General features: G+C 38.9%; 1 protein-coding gene across 1 annotated transcript in view; it reads right to left on the reverse strand.

The window, feature by feature from the left end:
* The window catches only part of SP140 (SP140 nuclear body protein), a 59987-nt gene that overhangs the window by 38809 nt on the left and 299 nt on the right, over positions 1 to 20879 (reverse strand). The window contains exons 2-8 of the mRNA XM_084891772.1: positions 12073 to 12238; positions 11223 to 11391; positions 8441 to 8524; positions 5877 to 6026; positions 4451 to 4561; positions 2903 to 2980; positions 1746 to 1829 (exon numbers count right to left, since the gene is read on the reverse strand). Of these exons, the coding sequence (XP_084747898.1) occupies positions 1746 to 1829; positions 2903 to 2980; positions 4451 to 4561; positions 5877 to 6026; positions 8441 to 8524; positions 11223 to 11391; positions 12073 to 12238 (842 nt within the window). The remainder of the gene's footprint in view (positions 1 to 1745; positions 1830 to 2902; positions 2981 to 4450; positions 4562 to 5876; positions 6027 to 8440; positions 8525 to 11222; positions 11392 to 12072; positions 12239 to 20879) is intronic.

Raw genomic sequence — 20879 nt, forward strand, 5'->3', positions numbered from 1 at the left:
AGAAACAAGAACATGATGGACCCTGGAGGGCAATCAGAAACTGACCTCAGGGTGTTTGTGCCCATCATGATGAGGAAGTGGTGAGTCTGCCCCAAACACGGGTCCTGAGAGCCATTTCATCATCTTCTGCTTTTTTGCCATCGTATGACACCTCCTTCTCCTTCTCTCTAATTCTGTGTCCTTCCTACAGATCTGTATCCATGCTTTTCTGTTTCCTCACTGTGCATTGTTTTGATAGTCAGTTTTTTCTCCCCATCTCTCCTTTTTAGGTCTTGTTTTTGGCTTTTGTTTTTTCAGGGATAGCATGTCATTTCTCCAATTATGTTTTCTGTCTGTCTGATTCCAGATCTCTCTTAGCCCAGGTGCTTGGAGCATTCTTATGCTCTCTCAGTGGTTTCCCTTTCCTACCCATCAACATTTTTTTTCTTAATTAAGTTCTTACATTAGAAACTGGATGTACTACACGGGAACATGCAGAATTCCTTGACTTTTTGGTTCTCTTCTGACCCCGTGAACCCGCCCTGACCACCTGCAGGCTTCCCTAAACTGTCACCCTCAGTGACACACCGGGAACTCTTGTGCCTCTCTTCTTTTTCTACTTTGATCTTAAAAACTGACCTCCATGGTTTTCTGTGCTTTATTTCCTTGTCCATAAAATAGAGTTACAGTAGTTTGCATGTCTGTGTCTTAGGCTTTGTAAAGGTTAAAGGCTTTGCATAATTTAATAATCTGATGGAGACTGTCAGAAACCTTGCATCCTTGTCTTCCACCCCTGCTCTTTCTCATTTTCACTCTTTCCACTTGTCTCTAGTTCTTCTATTTCTACCTTCGATTCTTTCTCTTGTCACTTCTCTTTATCCCAATTTGTTTTTTTTTATCATGTCTGTTCCCATTTCCCTCTTTTCCCTCCTGCTTCCCTAAGCCATGTGTTATGTCTTTTCCTGTCTGATTCTGCAGCTTTTCAGAACTATCAGTCAGAAAGGCATCTTTGAGATAGTATGTAATTTCCACATAAATTTACCAAATTGATGAGCAGAATGGAAAGCAGAATGGGGCAAAACAAATATACAAACAAATACCAGTTCCAGGCATAAAGCTACACATGTGCAAAGACTTAGATGAGAAAGAGTAGTCAAAAAATCAAAATTCCTGGCGTTTTACCCAAAGTGTTGAAATGATAGCAGGAGAGGCGGGAAAGAAGAAGAAATAATTGGTCTTTCTCTATACCAGTGGTTCCCAACCTTTTTTTGTTTTGGCCATGCCCTATCTAAGCATCTGTAAAATCCTGATGCCCCGCCTCCCTGTGACATATAATTCTTATTATTCAAAAAGTGAACTCCTATTCACATGGAGAAAACCTAAAAGGCCATTAACTTGCTCTAAACAAGCTTCCAAAAAACATGGCATCCATGAAAGAGAAAAATAAAAGAATAAAAGGAAAGTTGAAGTAGTGAGAAAGAATTCACTAAGAAATTGTTTTTAAAAATGACATGAAGTGATAAGAAAAAATAGCAAATAAAGTTTCAAAACTTAGAGAACTGAAATGCATAAATATGTCACAATATATATTTATATATGGTATATGAGGCCCTGAGTTCCACAAGAAATGCAAAAAATTCACTGTTAATAGCTCACTATCAAATTTCCCCCCAGTGGGGCATGTGCCCCACATTGGGAATCACTGCTCTATACTGACAAGAAAGTCAAGCTTTAATTACAAAATAGAGCATTTAAATACTAATTACCATCTCCATCATAAGGCAGTAGCTTGGGCATTGCTTCTATTTCTCCTCCTTCATTCATTTGTAGATCAATAAGTTCCAAGGGCACTGAAGAGAGAAACAGGACCATGATGAGCAATTGAGAGTTACCTGAACTCTACCTTAATGTGGTCATGTCCAGAGTGCATCGGAGCTCTGATGATCTGAGTGTGGGAGAACTGCTCCTTGAGCAGCGTTTTTCAACCGCTGTTCCGCGGCACACTAGTGTGCCGCGAGATGTTGCCTGGTGTGCCGTAGGTGCAGACAAGACAAGAATTTTATAATTTTTCACTATTTTGTTTACTTAATATTTCATAATAAAGTAATTATAAAATACTTTCTTTGTGTTTATTTGATTCCTATTCAAGAGAATTACTTTATATATAGTCAATATAGGCACAGAGTTAAATTTTTTAACATTTTCTAATGGTGGTGTGCCTCGTGATTTTTTTCATGAAACAAGTGTGCCTTTGCCCAAAAAAGGTTGAAAAACACTGTCCTTGAGGATAAAAGTATGTTGCACCAAACCAGCTTTGCTCTGCACCCCTGCACACTTTGTTAGGCCCTTTCTCCCTTTCTCCTCTTTTTTATCCCTCTGACCCTATTTCTACATATTGCTGCATCTGCACCACAAGGCTATTTGTGGATCCCTTTGACTATGACATTTTATCCCTGACTTCTACCATCTCTGCAATTCTGTCTCCTTTCTCCATGATATTCTTCAGCTTTTTGCTCCATTGTATTTTCATTTATTTTTTTAACTCACTTTCTCTTTGTCTTTCCTATATGTAGTAGTTCATTATTTCCATTCAATCCCTACCTAAAGAGTGAGTTTAAAATTATCTTTCTTCCCAAACTAAACTGGTAGTATTTAGATTTCATATACATTTAGATCAAATTCAGCTTAATTAGACAACTCCATTGAATTCCACAAATCTACATTTTTATTGTTTTGTGCTCTTCAATTGTCCATTAGGTGCCTACTCCTCCTTTCCTCCTTGCCTCCACATGCCCAGGGAGAGCAACCAGAGAAAAAGAGGAAAGGTGTGAGCTTATGTTTGAGGGAAGGAAAGGAAGCTTCCCTTGCATACAGAAAGTCAAACAAATATAGTGAGGTATTTAGTCATTTAAAGCATGATTACCTCTCCCGTGAACTGGAAGCAGTTTGGGCATCGCTTCAGAATCACCTCCACTAGTCCTTTGGAGAGCTTCATGCTCACCTGAAGGGAGAAACACAGAAATGACCAACCAGTCATGGTGACCTGGGCACAGACTCAGAGAGCTCAACTGAATTCTGGTGTTCAGTGCTCAGTGAGCTTCTCCTTGGGCAAAAGATACAGTTGCTCCTATAGCCTTATGTTACTCTTTTCCTTCGTGTTTTTCCTCAGTCACCTCATTTCTGTCACCACATACTTTGCTTCTGTGCCATGAAGGATTGTTCATCTCCTTGACTTTCTAGCTTTCCTCTCAGTCCTTTACTTCTTTATTGCTCTTTACCACTTTTCCAACTCATGTCTCCCTTTTTCTTTTTAGCTCTCTCCAGATCTCTTGCATCCCTCATGGCAAGTCCCTTCCTACCATCTCTTTCTGCTTTTCTCTGCTCTGGTCAACGAAACATACTTGTTGAATGACAGTCTCCTTGCATCGGGCCCTGTTTCACTCCCCTGGTACCTGCAGACCTTAAGGGTTCTCCTGAATGAACTCAGCACAGGTGACCCTAGTTGTCTAACCCTTTTGTCAGCCCCACATGACTATAACCACACTGAGTCATCAAGCATTCTGGTCCACCAACTTGCTTGACTAATTTGAAACAGTAAAAGACTCTTCTATGTTTCAGATAAAATGATACCTTGTTTGCCAAAATTCTTTGAAAAATTAAATAATATCATGCAAAACTATTGACAAAAATTATAATTTAGATTTGAGGGAAGTTGTTTGAAGGACCATGTTTCCTTTGAGGGTTTTCCAAAGTTAGGCACAAAATAATCCTATATATAAAAGCCTAATATACTAAGTGTCCAGTTGTCCGGTCATCCATTCAACCAATCTAAGCATAATATGATAATTATATGCTAAGGCCACTCAACCACTCACTATGATGTGCACTGACCACCAGGGGGCAGATGCTCCAACAGGTAGAATAGCTTGCAGCTGGGATTCAGCTGATCTGGACTGAGGGAGATGGGCCATATATACCCTGGAGCCCTCCTGTGATCCTTCCCCAGCTGGCCAACTTTCTGTGTCCCTCCCCATCCCTGATCATGCACCACTGGGGTCCATTGGGCTGGCCTGTGACCTCTCACAATCCAGGACCCCTTGGGGGATTTTCAGAGAGCTGTTTTCAGCCAGATCCCACAGGCCAGGCTGAGGGACCCCACTGGTGTATGAATTCATGCACTGGACCTCTAGTAACATAAACAGAGAATAATATTTAGTTTTTATTTTGTAGGGAAGAGAAAGGGTAGGTAGGCATAAATTCAAGTCTTTAGTATTAATAGATTTAAAAAGCACCTTCTTTCTTTACATATTTGCACTAGAATATACATTTAGAAACATTAATATGACTCATGAAGTTTTAGGGCACACCAAACTTTTGACAGTGAAGTGTGTTCACAATTTGTTGCATCAGGAAATGCCAGTTCTAAATTTAGCCACCTGCAGCCCAGAGCTGCCAATTTCCCCTTTCTTACCTGGTTCATGTCTCTGTGGGGAGCTCAAAGTTTCCTGGGGCTCTTCTCCATCACAGGTTATACAACAGGCCTTGCTATTCTCTTCAGAAAGGATTGAAATCCCACTGGCATCTCAATTTATGACCGAGAAGAAATCACCACAAGGAAATAATGAGAAAACCAAGAAGGTTGATAATCTGGAATGCCCCATTCTGCAAAACGACCTGACCTAACGGTTAACTTTGCTTCAGTAGTTTTCCTACAGACTAAGAATAATTCACTCATCATCATGGGGAAAATTTCTCTTTCTCTTTATTTTCACTTCCTATTTCATTCTGTACTTTTTATCAAGGTCTGCCTGTTTCTTTCTGCTGGTGTTTCTTGGAGCTTTTCTTACTCTTAATGTGTTTCTCTCCTCTCCTCTGCTCCTTTTGTCTCTTGCTTTCTGTGAGACTGCTCTTTCTCTCCTACCCTTGGTCTTGCAATTTTTCTTCTAGCTTTCTCTCTCTCTTAAAAAAAAAAATAGCCGAAACCAGTTTGGCTCAGTGGATAGAGAGAGCATCGGTCTGCGGACTGAAGGGTCCCAGGTTCGATTCCAGTCAAGGGCATATACATTGGTTGCGGGCATATCCTCAATAGGGGTTGTGCAGGAGGCAGCTGGTCGATGTGTCTCTCTCATCGATGTTTCTAGCTCTCTATCCCTCTCCCTTTCTCTATGTGAAAAATCAATTATTTATATATATATATATATATATATATATATATATATATATATATAATTGATTTTTCATATATATATATATATATATATATATATATATATATAGTCCTCTCTGAGAAAGTCTGTTTTAAATAAGTTTTAACCAGACTAGAAAGGATAATTGGATGATAGTGGAACAAAAAAAAAATGTTCTAAAAAGATATATGAGAAGGCTCAGAAAAGAAAGAAAATTTTAACAATTAAAATGATTTGGAACAAGGTTTTTGCTATATAATAGTGTAGGAGGCAAGTAATGAAGCTGGGGAAATAAGCAATGGCTCATTGTGGATGACTCTGGATGCCACTGAAAGAAATACTTACTCCTAATCTATTAATAAGGTAAGTACAAATATAATCCAATCTAATTTTTATTTTCAAATGTTCTATCTAGTTAAAATGCAAAGAACTTATTTCATGGGAGCAAGATGAGAAAGAGGAGATGAGCAAGTGGCTATTGTTCTGAGAACCATGACTCAGATCTGGATTAGAAACTTGTGCATGGGGATGTGAAATACCCTTTTTTGGTAAATATGGCTCTTTACATTAAACACTGACCTACTCTTCTGCCCTATTTTAGGCTCCTTGAAAACTCCTTTTTAATTATAACCACACAGCCCTTCCTCTCCCCCCATATGTGCTAGATTCATTCACAGTAATCCAGGTGTATGTTGACTGAGTCAATCTTACCTATTTGTTGAGATCCTTGGGAGGATTCATTTGTCATTTCCTGTGTTTGTATTGATCTACTTAGGTCATGAGATGAATCTTCTTGCTTTATACTCATTTGCTGTCCATCACTGAGATACTCTGAGATTCTAGCTCCAGGTAGGGCTTGACCTGGATCACATTAGGAGTATGGAAGAATTTGTTTTCTCTTTCATGATAAACCTCTTTTACTCTTTACTAATATCTACTACTAATCCCTCCACCACTCCATTCTCCTTTCCCCTACCCTAGCAGTAGACAGCTCTCTAAGCATACTTTTGATATATTTTCTACTCTTTAATGTACACTTTATACTCTTAGCAATTTGTCTGTACTCAAAATAATAAGTATGGTTATTAACATAGATCCAAATTTTATACAAATACTAGGGGCCCACTGCACGAATTTGTGCATGGGTGGGGTCTTTCTGGGTGGCCTGCAGGGATTGGACCGAAACCCACAGTCCAACACTACCTGCAGCTCCCGCTCATCCCAGTCGCACTGTGCCTGGCTTGTGCCCAATTAGTCCCAATCGGGAGAGGTTCGAGCTGCAGCAGCATTGCTCGCCAGCCATGAACCCTGTGTCTGGCACCCTCCCAAGAGGAGTGACCTGTGGGATAGGGCTGAAACTGGTTCTCTGACATCCCCTGAGAGGTCCCACATTATGAGAAGGTATAGATTAGGCTGAGGGACCCCACTGGTGCACGATCGGGTCAAGGAGGAACCTCGGGGGGGCGCTCCAGGGCCTGTCTGGACCATCTCTTTCAGACACAATCAGCCAGAATCCAGCAGCAAGCTAACTTACAGGTTGGAGCATCAACCCCCTTGTGGTCAGTGCATATCATAGTAACTGCTTAATGGATCAACTGTCTGCCTCCTGGTGGTCAGTGCATGTCATAGTGAGCGGTTGAGCAGCCTTAGCATATCATTAGCATATTATGCTTTGATTGGTTGTTTGGTTGTTCTGCTGTTCATCTATTTGCATATTACTTTTATTATATAGGATATTAATACAGTCAAAAATGTATATCTGAGGTATCCATCCAAATTAAAGAATACATATTAAATGGCAGGCTGACTACACTGAGTGGCCAGATTAACAATTTGCATATTACTTTTTTATTATATAGGATATACACTGAGTGGCCAGGTTATTATGTGTTCAGAGATCATAATATTCTGGTCATTCAGTGTATATTCTCATGGTTTTTCTTACATTGACTATTTCCAAGGGAAGATATCAACAGTTAACAAATAAATAAATTTATTGTAGACCATTTGGCCTAAGAATGACCTTTTCTTGGGCTTCAAAGCTATTTCACTCACTGCTACTCTAGTCTGAAAAATAATTTTTTCTCAGGGTGTCTGAGAAAAGAAATTTCAAAGTATAGAGCATCGACTAAATGTATAGTTGTTGCACTCAGGTATACATAACAATAACAGCAGTAAACACAGGGCAATTACTTTGTGCCATGAATTAAGGGGCTACTTTGTGCCAAAAATGACTAAGTGCTTTGCATAAATTAAGTCATTTAATCCTTACAACATTATTTTAGGTACAGATACAAATTTACAGGTAAGGCTATTCAAACATAGAAATTAAGTAACTTTCCCAAGTAAGTAAATGGTACAGCCAAGATTGAAGCCTGGCAGTGGGGCCTCAGAATCTTTGCCCTCAACCAGTGTGGAGAGGAAGGTCTGAGTCCTGGACAGCACAATTCCTATTTATGTTACCTGCACACATCCCTGAGCATCTTCCCTCACATTTCACTTCTTCAGAAAAATGGGAACAACAGCTGAAATCGGTTTGGCTCGGTGGATAGAGCCTTGGCCTGCGGACTGAAGGGTCCTGGGTTCGATTCCGGTCGAGAGCATGTACCTTGGCTGTGGGCTCGTCCCCAGTAGGGGGTGTGCAGGAGGCAGCCGATCGATGTTTCTCTGTCATCAATGTTTCTGACTCTCTATCCAACTCCCTTCCTCTCTGTATGAAGTGCTGACCTTATACCTATAGAAGTTAAGTGTTGTTACTACCATCATTGTTAAAAATTATCACTGCCCTTTATTCTGTTCTCCCCTTTTTTCTCCTTTTCTTTTTCCTCTCCTCTCTTCTACACAGCACCATTCCTTCTACACTCTCTTCTATGCACTATTACTACTCACTCACTTCCTCGATTTTCCTAGATTATTAGGCATATTTACAACTGTTCCTCCTTTTGACATACCAAAGCCTTCCTCTTTGAACTTGTTACAAAGGTCGCAAATACTGCAGTCAATTCTTCCCTTAATTCTGCTTTTGGTCACAGTAAGATCTCTCTTGAGTGTATGTTCCAACTTCTTAGTTGTTAGTTCTATCTGAAAATATTCTTGGATTCCACATCTGGTTGGTTAATTGTAAATCTATACAACACACCACTACTCTGGCTTCCCATCTCCTTCTGCATTCCTTCCCCAGGGTATACTCTCCCCTCAGGAATGCAGTCTCCTGATCTGTGATCTCCTTTACTCTTGGTAGATGAAAAAACATGTTTCTATCAAGTCATCATTACCTTGTTCACAGTTTGGTTGGCAGTTGAGCATCTCTGTTGTTTCTTCATCATCAATAGCTTGGTAATAGAATTGACCATGAAGCTCTGAGAAGAGGAGGAAAAGGCAATTATAGGTTTCTGGCAATGGCCAGGGGATGCATATCACAGTTGCATATCCAGGTACATTCAGGACTCCATAATTCAGAGGGAACTTTCCAGCCCTCAGGGAACCCTGGGCTTTTGTGGGTCTCACATAACCTGTGACTTGATGGTGTTCCTGTAATCCTATAGCCGTTCCACACAGATACACCTCTCAAGGTTTAAAAATGGACAGTGGACAAGTGTAAATCAGGGTTAAACCCCTTCAGAATAATCATAGAATGGTGAAAGCTAATTTAAAATTAATAATGTGTTTTGTAAATTCTACATATATTAGGAATAGTGCAGAAGCACAGGGATTTCCTCAAGAAAAAAGTAATGCTTGTAGTGAAATAGACCTACTTTAAAAAAGCATACACACACAAAAAACAAACAAACAAACAAACAAAAACAAAACAACAACAACAACAAAAACCCTACATCTTTAAGAATGGAGAATTTAAAAGAAAAGAGGGAAGGAAGGGAAGAAGGAAGTATATCTTGGGTCAGGGAAGATTATCTGGTTACAAATATAAAAGTAAGAAGAAACTAGAACTTCCTCCAAGATGGAATGGGTGGGAAGGATCCAGGAACAAAGGAAAGGTACTTTCTCTAAGGCACAAACAAGAATAATATTTTATTTTAATTATTATTATTAATTTTTATCTGAGGTTATCTTTTTATTAATTTGGAGAGAGAGAGAGAGAGAGAGAGAGAGAGAGAGAGAGAGAGAGAGAGAGAGAGAGAGAGAGAGGCATCAAACATTGATGTGAGAGAGAAACATAGATAGGTTGCCTTCCTTATGTGTCCAACTGGTCTTGAATCCACAAACTTTTTGTTGTATGGGACGACACTCCAACAAATAGAGCCACCTGGTCAGGGCAGGAATGAATATTTTCTGAGAGGCACAAACTGAAAGTGAATATAGCACAGCTGTACCAGTGACCCAGGAAGTGGTAACAAGAAATTCAAGAAACCGGTCCAGGGCACTGCACTTTAAAAATGCACACTGAGGTAACTTATAAAACAGATTTTTTAAAAAGCAAGACTCTTAAGAAAAACATATAAGAAATACAGAAAGGTGCTGGTCTAGAAGGAGAGGTAACTGGATCAGACTTTCTGGGTAAAAATCCCACTGAGGGATCAGGGCACTAATGAGGGGATGAAGGTGGAAAGTTCCTATCAGAACAACAGATGCATTTGCCACACCAAGGACATGTTGACTTTATGTGCAAGCAAAGTCTGGAGGAGGACATGGCATATAAATGCTGTAGGGTCTAGAGAACATAAAGGGGGACCCCAAGCACAGGCATTTCAAAAATGAGGGGGTCTCCTCTACACCTGCATGCCACCCAGCAAAAAGCTTGGGCTTTGGGCTGAAGACCCACAGCACCCATGTACATCCGGGCCTGGGAGGTACCAGCAGCAACCTCCTCTGGGGGCAAGTGAGCAGCTGTACTGGGCCAGGCATTGAGCATCGCAGCCATATCCCTGCTAGGAAACCCCAGAAACTTATATGTGTGATGTGGGTACTAGGGCCAAGGCAGTTATAACCCCACAATCCATGGAAAGAATTACAGACTCTAAGATGTAGAGTGTAAAGGAAATTGCCATTCTATTTATACCCATGGTCCAGGAACATGCTTAAAATTTGTGACAAAGTATTTGATTTCCTTAATCCTTTCTCTGACTAAGATATATTGTAGTGTGAAAATGAGGTGGCTCTTATTATCAATATATGGCTTTCACAAATCAACACATCCATTCGTTACATGACTTCTTTTACTTTTTTTCTGTTTAACATTTTTACAATATTACCTCTTTATTTCTTTCCTTGCCACAGAGTGTTGGACCCTCAAAAATTCTTTCCAACTTCCCTTTTCAGAATTAGCTTCCTAGCACTCTTTCCCATGCTCTATTTCTTTAGCCAGAGAATACTTTAAGTTTCTTTTACATTTTGTAGCTTTCACATGCTGCCCCTCCCTATGTATGGGTGTGTGCTGATGGACTCTTGTGACTTTTCCACTCTTTCTTTGGAGAAGTAAATTAGTAAAGGTCTGAATTTAATTACAACTTTTCTAATACAAAGAGAAAAAAAGACCTTTTCATTTTTTTAACATTTTTGCAAATATCAAAGAGAGTCTTCTTCTTTCTTATAAGGGAGCGTAATTCATATCTTCTGCCCATAAAGTAGAGACTTAAATACTATGGTTTTTAGCACCAAATTCAAGCCATGACTTAAGAATCATTTATGGGATTTCTTGGTTAACCTCTGTCACTCCACTATGTGTGAGCTCCATGAGAACACAGATATGTATTTTCTTCAACGCTGTATTATCTCATGCTTATCACATAATAGTTACTCAAAATAATTGTCAAATATATATATATTGAGAGAGAGAGAGAGAGAGAGAGAGAGAGAGAGAGAGAGAGAGAGAGAGAGAGATCAACTTGTTCCACTTATTGCATTCATTGGTTGATTTTTGTAGGTCCTCTGACCAGGGATGGAACTCATAACTTTCAGGTATTGGGACTACACAACGTTCTAACCAACTGAACTATCCAACCAGGACAATTGTCAGATATTGATGAAGAATAGATGAATACATGAATCAATGAATGAAATGGACTTGAATCCCCAATTTTCATTGCAAGTTATAATTACCATTTTGGAAGCTTCTGTAAATCTCAGGTAAATCAGTATAAGTCTTCAGGTTAACTGTGCTGAATAAGGCATTCAGAACTGTCAGGTCAAATTTCTTCTCCAGTTCATTGAGGACATTATATGCCACTCTCTCCATGGGGACCAGATTTATACAAGCTTCTTGAAAATGCTTAAAAATATTAAATGGACAATTTTATAGATATGCATTTATAGGTTAGAGAATATGTAGATTATAAATAAAATATTTGTTCTCTTAGAAAAATATTAGAATGTCACATATTTTTAGATAACTCCTTAAATACTCCCCACCTGAAAAATACACTTATTCTTTGAACCTGACTCTCTAACATTGATGTATGCTTGAGAGAGCTATTTTGAAGAATAAAAATGATTTCAAAATTGAATATTGGGGTGAGGGGTGGCTCTAAGAGTCTGGCCAGAATGCTTCAAAAGTTGGCCTGACTGGTAATGAGTGGCTATTTTGGTGTCTAGACATTACCCTACTTCCCTCTTTTGGGCTAAAGTTTCCAGGAAACCATGACTCTGATCTGGCCAAAGGGCAAAGAAAATTCACTAACAGAAGGCTTGTCTTCAATATAACTGAGATTCTCTGTACCTACGGAGCATTTCCATTTACAATCCTGCCACATCTCCATCCCATGCCCCTCCACCAACACTTACTACAGAAGAGGGAATGCTTTCTGTGGTGCCACTTCTCCTGTCACCTCCTAAAGTATAAGATGATGAAGGTCCACACTCACAGGGAGCCCCTTAGCCTGCCCTTCGCATCCCAAATTTTGTAATAATATAGTAAGGGCCTGTTTATCAGGAGGAAAGCTCCTTCACTTACATTATACTTTGATTCAGGGATAAAACCACGGTCTCGGAGGCCCATAAGAAAAGGAAATGGCTTCGTTATTGCTTTTGCAATCTCCACCTTATTTTCCTTGAAGAGCTTAAAAATGAATTCATAGAAAAACTGCTCCTCTGGATTCTGGTCTTCTGGGTTCTGGTGCCTGAGAAACAAAGACACGATGTAAAAATATCCCTTGGGTTACTTTTTTATTTTTAAATTTAAATTATTTATTGTTGAAAATGTTACATATGTCTCCTTTTTCCCCCATTGACCTCTCCCTAGCCACTTCTATCCCCTTCCCCCCCCCACCCCCCAGCACATGCCCTCACCCCCCTTAATGTCTATGTCCATTGGTTATGCTTATATGCATGCATGCAAGTCCTTTGGTTGATATCTTACCTCCCTAGACATTGGGTTTCTAGAAGACCTGTAGTGGGCTAGAAGATCTAAGACTTGAAAGATAGTTAATGGAGAGCCAACACAAGTAAAATAGTGCTCTTGTGGTGAGACCAGAATAAATGGAATTTACTTATTTAAAGAATAATCAAGGGTACAATAGAAGAAAACAAAGAGCTTAAGAGAGACTTGTACATAGAAAAGTGAAAGAGTTCACCCTGTGCCAATCAAAGCTACTATAAAAAGACTTTCACCCGAACCCTCTAGAGAAGACAATGATTTTTTTTTTTAATTCAGAGGAATTAATATGATATTGTAATGTGCTGGAGGCTAAGACCAGCAGGTCATAATTATGCAAGAAGTCCTTCAGAAGGCTGGTGGACCTTGGGACTTTGATATTCAGAAGGGCTGGAAATCTACATATTATTATCTGCTGCTGGCTGGACAACTGAAGGCAATTCCCCTAACCTGATAATCCTTTATTGTTTACCAAACCTTACCACTGATGTGTGTTTGCTTTGCTAAAGGGCAAATGTGTATTCCAGTAAATAAAAACTCAGTTAAATAACTTATTTCAAACTATAGTAAACTCACATGCTATGGTTTCACATTTGATGCTATCAATTAGAGAAATATATATCTGAGAATTAATTAGAAAACTTAAGGGTAACAAATAGCACCAAAAATGAGACTAGAAATTTTACAAAAAATAAAAGTAAAGAAGCCCTGGTTGATTTGTCTCAGTGGACAGACTGAAGCGTCAACATTTGATTCTGGTCAGGGATATGTACCTCAGTTGCAGGCTCAATCCTTAGACCTGTCAGAGTGCATGGGGGAGGCAACTAATCGATGTCTCTTTCTCTCTGTCTCTCTTCTCCCTTCCACTTTTTCTAAAAATCAATAGAAAAATATCCTCAGGTGAGGATTAACAAACAAAAAAAAAGTGAAGAAAATATACTCTACTATTTTTAACATAAAAAAACAAAGAGGCATAAGACATAAAAAGTGCAAAAAAATATAAGGAGATATATGTCATTTAAAATAGATTAAATTATCATCTTAAAATACAAATGGCCAAAATAGAATCTAACTATAAAAGATGCAACAAAAACAGTGACATTAAAAAAATTTTAATGGAAAAAGATGGGCAAGTTACATTAGACAAAAGCAAACAAGATCAAAAGCAAAAATAACAATATTTATATTTTCAAAGTAAAATTTAAGACCATGAATAGACAAATTTTTCATGGTGATTAAAAACCACTTTCTATCCTATCCTTAACTCTTAAAGTATTTATACACACACACACACACACACACACAAAAAAAAAAAATGTTTTACAAATTATAAAAATATACTTATATCAATTATTTGGCCTTGAATTAAACCAAATAAATAATATGGAGAAAATGAACAGTTACATGTTCTGGCTATAAGATCATATTACAATAAGATCAAATTTTAAAACAAAAAGGATATTTTTTAAAGAAATAAACTAAACATATGGACATTTTAAAATGCAAATTCTTTGGAAGTCATCACTTTCATCCTCATGGAAAGAAAAAGTGAACAAACTGAAAATCAATGACTTGTCATGTACCTAGCAGAAAATCCAGGTCACAGGGCAAACTGCCACCCCACATCTCTATTGAACACAAATTTGGAGAATCACATATAAGATCAGCTGCCTGAACCAGAAGTAACCAGATTTATAAACCAATAGAAACACTTAAATGGTAAGTTTGATGAATTGCTGGAGACTGACTATTGACTTTGTATATGACAGTGAGAACCTTCGGTCAGTTTTCCCTCAGGACCTCACCAGGTATTCATGGTGAAGTGCTAGGAAAAATCCCCTGAGTTTCTGGCATGAAGATGAGAAAATAAAACCTTTGAAACTACCAGAGCATTCTCCATAACAACGGCCTACTCTCCAGGGAAAACACTTTATCTGACCTAGGGGAAGGGTAGTTTCCAAAATTAAGACATTTCTAGCCTTTCAGTATCATCCAAATGATTCATGGAAAAGGAAAACAGCTATGAAATCATTTTAAAATGTACGGTCCTGGGACACAGTTTCACTAAAACACTGTTATTTAATCATAACATTATAGACTGCTTTCTCTCCCAACACCTTGCTGCCACACCAACAGGATTCCAGTAAATAACTGGATTATAGCTGAAAAGGCTGCAAGGCCAGATTTAAGAAAGAGTTCCCAGAGAATAAAATTTTTAAAAAAATAGGGGAGACAAGAAGAACACTGAAAGACTTTGAAGGCTCTGCCTCTGACAGTTGGAACAAATATTAACCATGACCCGTCTGCTAGCCAAATTAACATAAAAATCTCACATTAGTCACTTATTTACTTTAGTTCCTATTACCTGATACATCACATCTTGCTTTCAAAAAAATTATAAGGCATGAAAAAGTCTGAAAAGACAAAACAAGACTCAGATATGAAAGGTTTTCAAATTGTCAAACAAGAATTTAAAATAACTATGACTAATTAAAATGTTAAGGGCTTTAATGGATAAAGCAAACAACATGCAAGAACAGAGGGTGAAATAAGCAAAGAGAGAAACTCAAAGAAATAATAAAAAAAGAAAATGCTAGGAATTAAAAATACTACAACAGAAAAAAAGAATGCCTGTGATGGGCTCATCAGCAGATTGGACATGACCTAGGAATGAATCAGTGAGTTGAAGATAAGCCAATGGAAACTTCTCAAATTAAACAACAAAGAGAAAAAAATATATAAGGGGTAAAACAAAACAAAACAGAACACACTAAAATGATGAAACAATCTCAAAAAGATGTGTAAGTTAGATACTAGGGGATAAAAGAGAAATCAGAAAAAATAGTTCAAGTAGTAATTGCCAAATAATTTTTTCAAAAGTAATAATAGACAACAAACCACAGAGTCAGGAACCTCAGTAAATATCAAACTGGATAGATGCCAAATAATCTACACCAAGTCTTTTCACATTCAAACTGCAGAAGGCAAAGACAAAGAAAATTATTAAAAGAATCCAAAAGGATGAGGAGAGAAAAATTTTATCTATGGAAGAACAAGGATAAAACTTACATCAAATTTCTCATCAGAAGCCATGCAAGAGGGTAAAAAGAAATAGTTGAAGTGATGAAAAAAAAACAACAAAAACACCAATCTAAAAATTTTTAGTCTTTGAAATTAACCTTCAAAGTAAAAGAGAAATAAATATTTTCTCAAACAAGCACTGAGCTAATTCCTTTCTTGAAGAAATACCCAGAAAGAAATTTTTTTTTTAAGTTCTACAAGCAGAAGAAAAACTATATGGATCAGAAACTCAGATCTACATAAAAAAAGGAAGAATATTAGAAAGAAATTAATGTATGTATAATCATTTTTTCCTATTATAAATTGAGCTAACAGGTAACTGCTTGTTCAAAGTAATAACAACTACTATGTTGTTATTACAGCATATGAATAAGTGAAATGACTGGTAGTAGTGTTATAAAGGACAGGAGGGAAGAACTTGTTACATCCTATTATAAGATGCATGGACTAACCATGAGGCAGTACACTATTATTTAAAATGGAGATAGCGCCAGGACAGGTTTGGCTCAGTGGATAGAGCATCGGCCTGCAGACTGAAAGGTCCCGGGTTCAATTCCAGTCAAGGGCATGTACCTTGGTTGCAGGCGCATCCCCAGTAGGGGGTGTGCAAGAGGCAGCTGATCCGATGATTCTCTCTCATTGATGTTTCTAACTCTCTATCCCTCTCTCTTCCTCTCTGTGAAAAATCAATAAAATATATCTTTAAAAAATATATTAAAAGGATTGCCTACACCTGGATCAGTGCGGTCGTGTGGAGCCCACCTGCGTGTGGTGCTCTCGCGGCCAACCTGGCCAGTTTAAAAAAAATAAAAAAATAAATAAAAATAAAATGGAGATAGCTAGTAGTAAATATTTATTGCAAACCCTAGGTAAAGCAATGAAATGTTTTAAATGAAGTATAATTGATATGCTAAAAGATGGAATCATGAAATGCTCAATTAAAACAAAAACAAAAAAGAAAAAGGGAAAAACAAATAGAAACAAATACAATGAATAGAAAACAGTTGCCGAAACCGGTTTGGCTCAGACCCCTGAAGGCTCCCAGGTTCGATTCCGGTCAGGGGCATGTACATTGGTTGCGGGCACATTCCTGGTCAGGGGTGTGCAAGAGGCAGCTGGTCGATGTTTCTCTCTCATCGACATTTCTAGCTCTCTATCTCTCTCCCTTCCTCTCTGTAAAAAAATCAATAAAATATTTTAAAAAAAAGAAAATAGTTATAAAATTATAGATATTAGTCCAACAATATGCATAATCACTTTAAGTATGAATGGTCTAAATATACTGATTAAAACATAGACTTTGACAGAGAAAAAAGACAACATCCAACTATATGCTGTTTATAAGCAAGTCACTTTAAATACAAAAACACAGATAAGTCAAAAGTGAAGGGATGAAGGAAGATATACCATGCCAACATTAATCAAAGGAAAACTATAGTAGCTATATTAATTTCAAACTAAGCAGACTTCTGAACAAGTATAATTGTCAGAAATAGAAAGGGCATTATATAATGACTAGAGGCATGATGCATGGACTCGAACACCAGTGGGGTCCCTCAGCCTGGCCTGCATGAACTGGCCAAAACTGGCTATCTGACATCCCCCAAGGGGTCCCGGATTGCAAGAAGGATGAATTTCATGGCAATCCTTAATGTGTATACAATTTAAAAAGTAGCACTGACTTCCAGTCAAGATGGTGGCATTGGTATGCAGTACTAGCATCATTTTACAACCACATCAAAATTACAACTAAACTATACAGAACAACCATCATTCAGAACTAACTGAAATCTAACTAAATGGAAGTCCTACAACTAGGGAATTAAAGAATAAGCCATATTGAGACTAATAGGAGGGGTAGAAATGCAGAATGGGCTGATCCCACCCACATGTGGCAGATAACAATTAGGTGGGTACATTTTCTGAAACCTATCCCTCAGAGCTGTCAGTCACCTCTCCCTCCCCATTCCCCCACTTCTCTACCCCCATCCTGGTGATTCTCTGAGATCCTGCCCCATCCAACTTCTGAGCCTATCTAAGCTGTTCCCAGTAGCTTTTCCATACCAATGGCCTGCCTTTACTCATGCTTCAGACTTTCTTAAAATTTCCCAAAAAAGCAGCACCTTGCCGGGACCGGTTTGGCTCAATGGATAGAGCGTCGGCTTGGGGACTGAAGGGTCCCGGGTTCGATTCCGGTCAAGGGCATGTACCTTGGTTGTGGGCACATCCCCAGTAGGGGGTGTGCAAGAGGCAGCTGATCGATGACTCTCTCTCATCGATGTTTCTAACTCTCTATCTCTCTCCCTTCCTCTCTGTATAAAATCAATAAAATATATTTAAAAAAAAAAAAAAAGAACGTTTAAAAAGCAGCACCTGGTTTCCATGTGCCTGGTTCCTCTTGTTAAGTTGCGCCAGGCCCGGCACTAGTGGCAGCCAGCTTTGGTTCATAGCTTGGTCTCTCCTAGGCACCTCCAAGACCAGCACAAGTAGCAATCATCTGCAGACCTCTTTGTAGCTATGCCAGGTAGCCCCAGAACCAGTACACCCAGTAAGCAGCTTCACACCACATTGAACTACCACCCACTATTGACACACTCAAGGGATGGATTCAGCAAGCATCAGAGCTCTGCACAGCTGATCATCCACAATAGTTACATCCAGTAACCCATCAGCCTGGGGGTAAATATCTCTCATGGGTATACCAACAGCAATAAAAGTTCAACCACAACCGGACGATGTACACAGACCACAATGGGTTGCACCTGGAGGCCCAGCTGAAGTGAACCAGGAGGTTGTGTCACTGGACCCTGTAGGACACCTACTAGCCACTCTACCAAGCTCAGGAGACATAGCAGCTCTACCTAATACATAGAAGCAAACACAGGACTGCTAAAATAAGGACACAAAGAAACATGTCCAAAATAAAAGGACAGAACAAAACTCCAGAAAAAGTACTAAACAAAATGGAGACAAGCAATCTACTAGATGCAGAGTTCAAAACACTGGTTAAAAGGATGCTCCATGATCTTAGGGAAAGTGTATATGAACTTAGAGAGAACTTCAACACCATAAAAAAAAGACATGGAAACCATAAAAAAAGAATCAATCATAAATGACGGATACACTAACTGAAATGAAGAATAATTTACAGGAAATCAACAGTAGAGTAGATGAAGCCAATAATCAAAACAATGATTTGGAATATAAGGAAGCAAAAAACACCTAATCAGAACAACAAAAAGAAAAAAAAAAGTTTTTCAAAAAAATGACAGTGTAAGGAGCCTCTGCGACAACTTAAAGTTACCACCTAAGGAAACTAAAGGGGAAGGAGGGGAGTGAAATATAAGCTTAATGCAAGCAGTAGAAAGGGAATCATAGAATTTTGAGTAGAACTCAATGGAATTGAAAACAGAAAAACATTAGAGAAAATCAATAAAACCAAAAGATAATTTTTTAGAAAAAACGTTCAATAAAATTGACAGACTTTTAGCCTGGCTAACAAAAACAAAACAAAACAAAACAAAACAAAAACAGAGAAGGCAAATTATTAATAACAGAAACAAATAAATCACTATTCATCCCATGGAGGTTAAAAGAATAATACAGAAATAATATGGACAACTATGTCTACAAATTTGAAAAAAAATGAAATGAACAAATTCCTTAAAAGACACACACTACCAAAACTCCACAAGGAAAAATAGATCCTCTGAATATGCCTATATCTGATAAAGGAATTAGGTTAATAATTAATAGCCCCTTTCCAAAAGAAAGCAGCAGGCCCAGATGGTATCACTAGTGAATTCCACCAAACCATTTCAACTGCAATCTCTTCCAGAAAAATGGAAGCAAGGGCATCAACTCCTAAATGATTTTATGAGGCTAACATTACCCCTGACCTCATTTCTCACTGCCTTTCTTTCCCTGCCTGAAGGCCAAAGTTTGACTGGACTACTAGCTCTACTCACTCATCTTCAAATGTCATGAGAGCAAATGGAGGAGTGGTGGTCAGGACATGTTCTCTGCTGCCAGGAGAGATTGTGCTGGGTGTTGTGGACCCACTACATTGCATAAGTTTCCATAAATTATACATTGTTTTAATTTTTACCAACAAGAACATATTGATGTATTTATCTTGCCTTTTTAAATTATACTAGAGCCCCAGTGCATGAAATTTATGCACGGGGGAGGGGGGGGGGGCGCGGGGAAATCCCTCAGCCCAGCCTGCATCCTCTCCAATCTGGGACCCATCAGGGGATATCCAACTGCTCATTTAGGCCTAATCCTGGAATCAGGTCTAAACGGGCAGTTAGACATCCCTCTCATTATCCAGGATTGCTGGCTCCCAAACGTTTGCCTGCCTGCCTGCCTGATTGCCCCTAACCGTTTCTGCCTGCCACCCTGATCATCTCCTAACCACTCCCCTGCCAGCTTGATCAATGCCTAACTGCTCCCCTGCTGGCCTGATTGCCCCCAACTTCCCTCCCTTGCTGGCCCGGTCATCCCCAACTGCCCTTCCCTGCAGGCCTGGTCCCCCCCACAACTGCCCTCCCCTGCCGGCCATCTTGTGGTGGCCATCTTATGACCACATGGGGGTGGCCATCTTGTGTTTTGGAATGACATTCAATTTGCATATTACCTCTTTATTATATAGGATTTTTAAATTGTGCATTTTAAAAGAATATTTGCTTCCTTCTCTAACCAGATGGGTATTACATCCTAGAATTAAAAAAAAAAAAAAAAGGCAACACTCGCTCCCCACTTGATTATATTAGTCCCTGTTGGGCACCACCTATTTTCAGTTCCTCTTTTTTTTTTTTTTTTAAATATATTTTATTGAATTTGACAGAGTGGAAGGGAGAGAGGTAGTTAGAAACATCGATGAGAGAGAGTCATCAATCAGCTGCCTCTTGCACACCCCCTACTGGGGATATGCCCGCAACCAAGGTACATGCCCTTGACCGGAATCGAACCAGGGACCCTTCAGTCCCCAAGCCGACGTTCTATCCATTGAGCCAAACCGATCTCGGCTATTTTCAGTTCCTCTTATCAAGTGTTCAGAGGCACTGGATCAACCCTCAGGCTCTGAATAAAACTGGTTCCCAACTACCTGGAGACTGGAAAAGGTTTGACAACAATCAGGCATTTGACTGGGATGTTAATTTTTCTAAAAAGACCTTTTCTGGACAGAACTGTCTGTGGGTGGGGATAGAGGAGGCATGGGGAAAATGAGAGGGTTGGGCGGGGAGGGGGAAGAGGGGCGGTGAGAAAAAGAACTATGTAATGTGAATCATGTGGCCTTAAAT

Source organism: Pipistrellus hanaki, assembly GCF_964339955.1.
Source record: "Pipistrellus hanaki genome assembly, chromosome: 8".
NCBI lineage: Eukaryota > Metazoa > Chordata > Mammalia > Chiroptera > Vespertilionidae > Pipistrellus > Pipistrellus hanaki.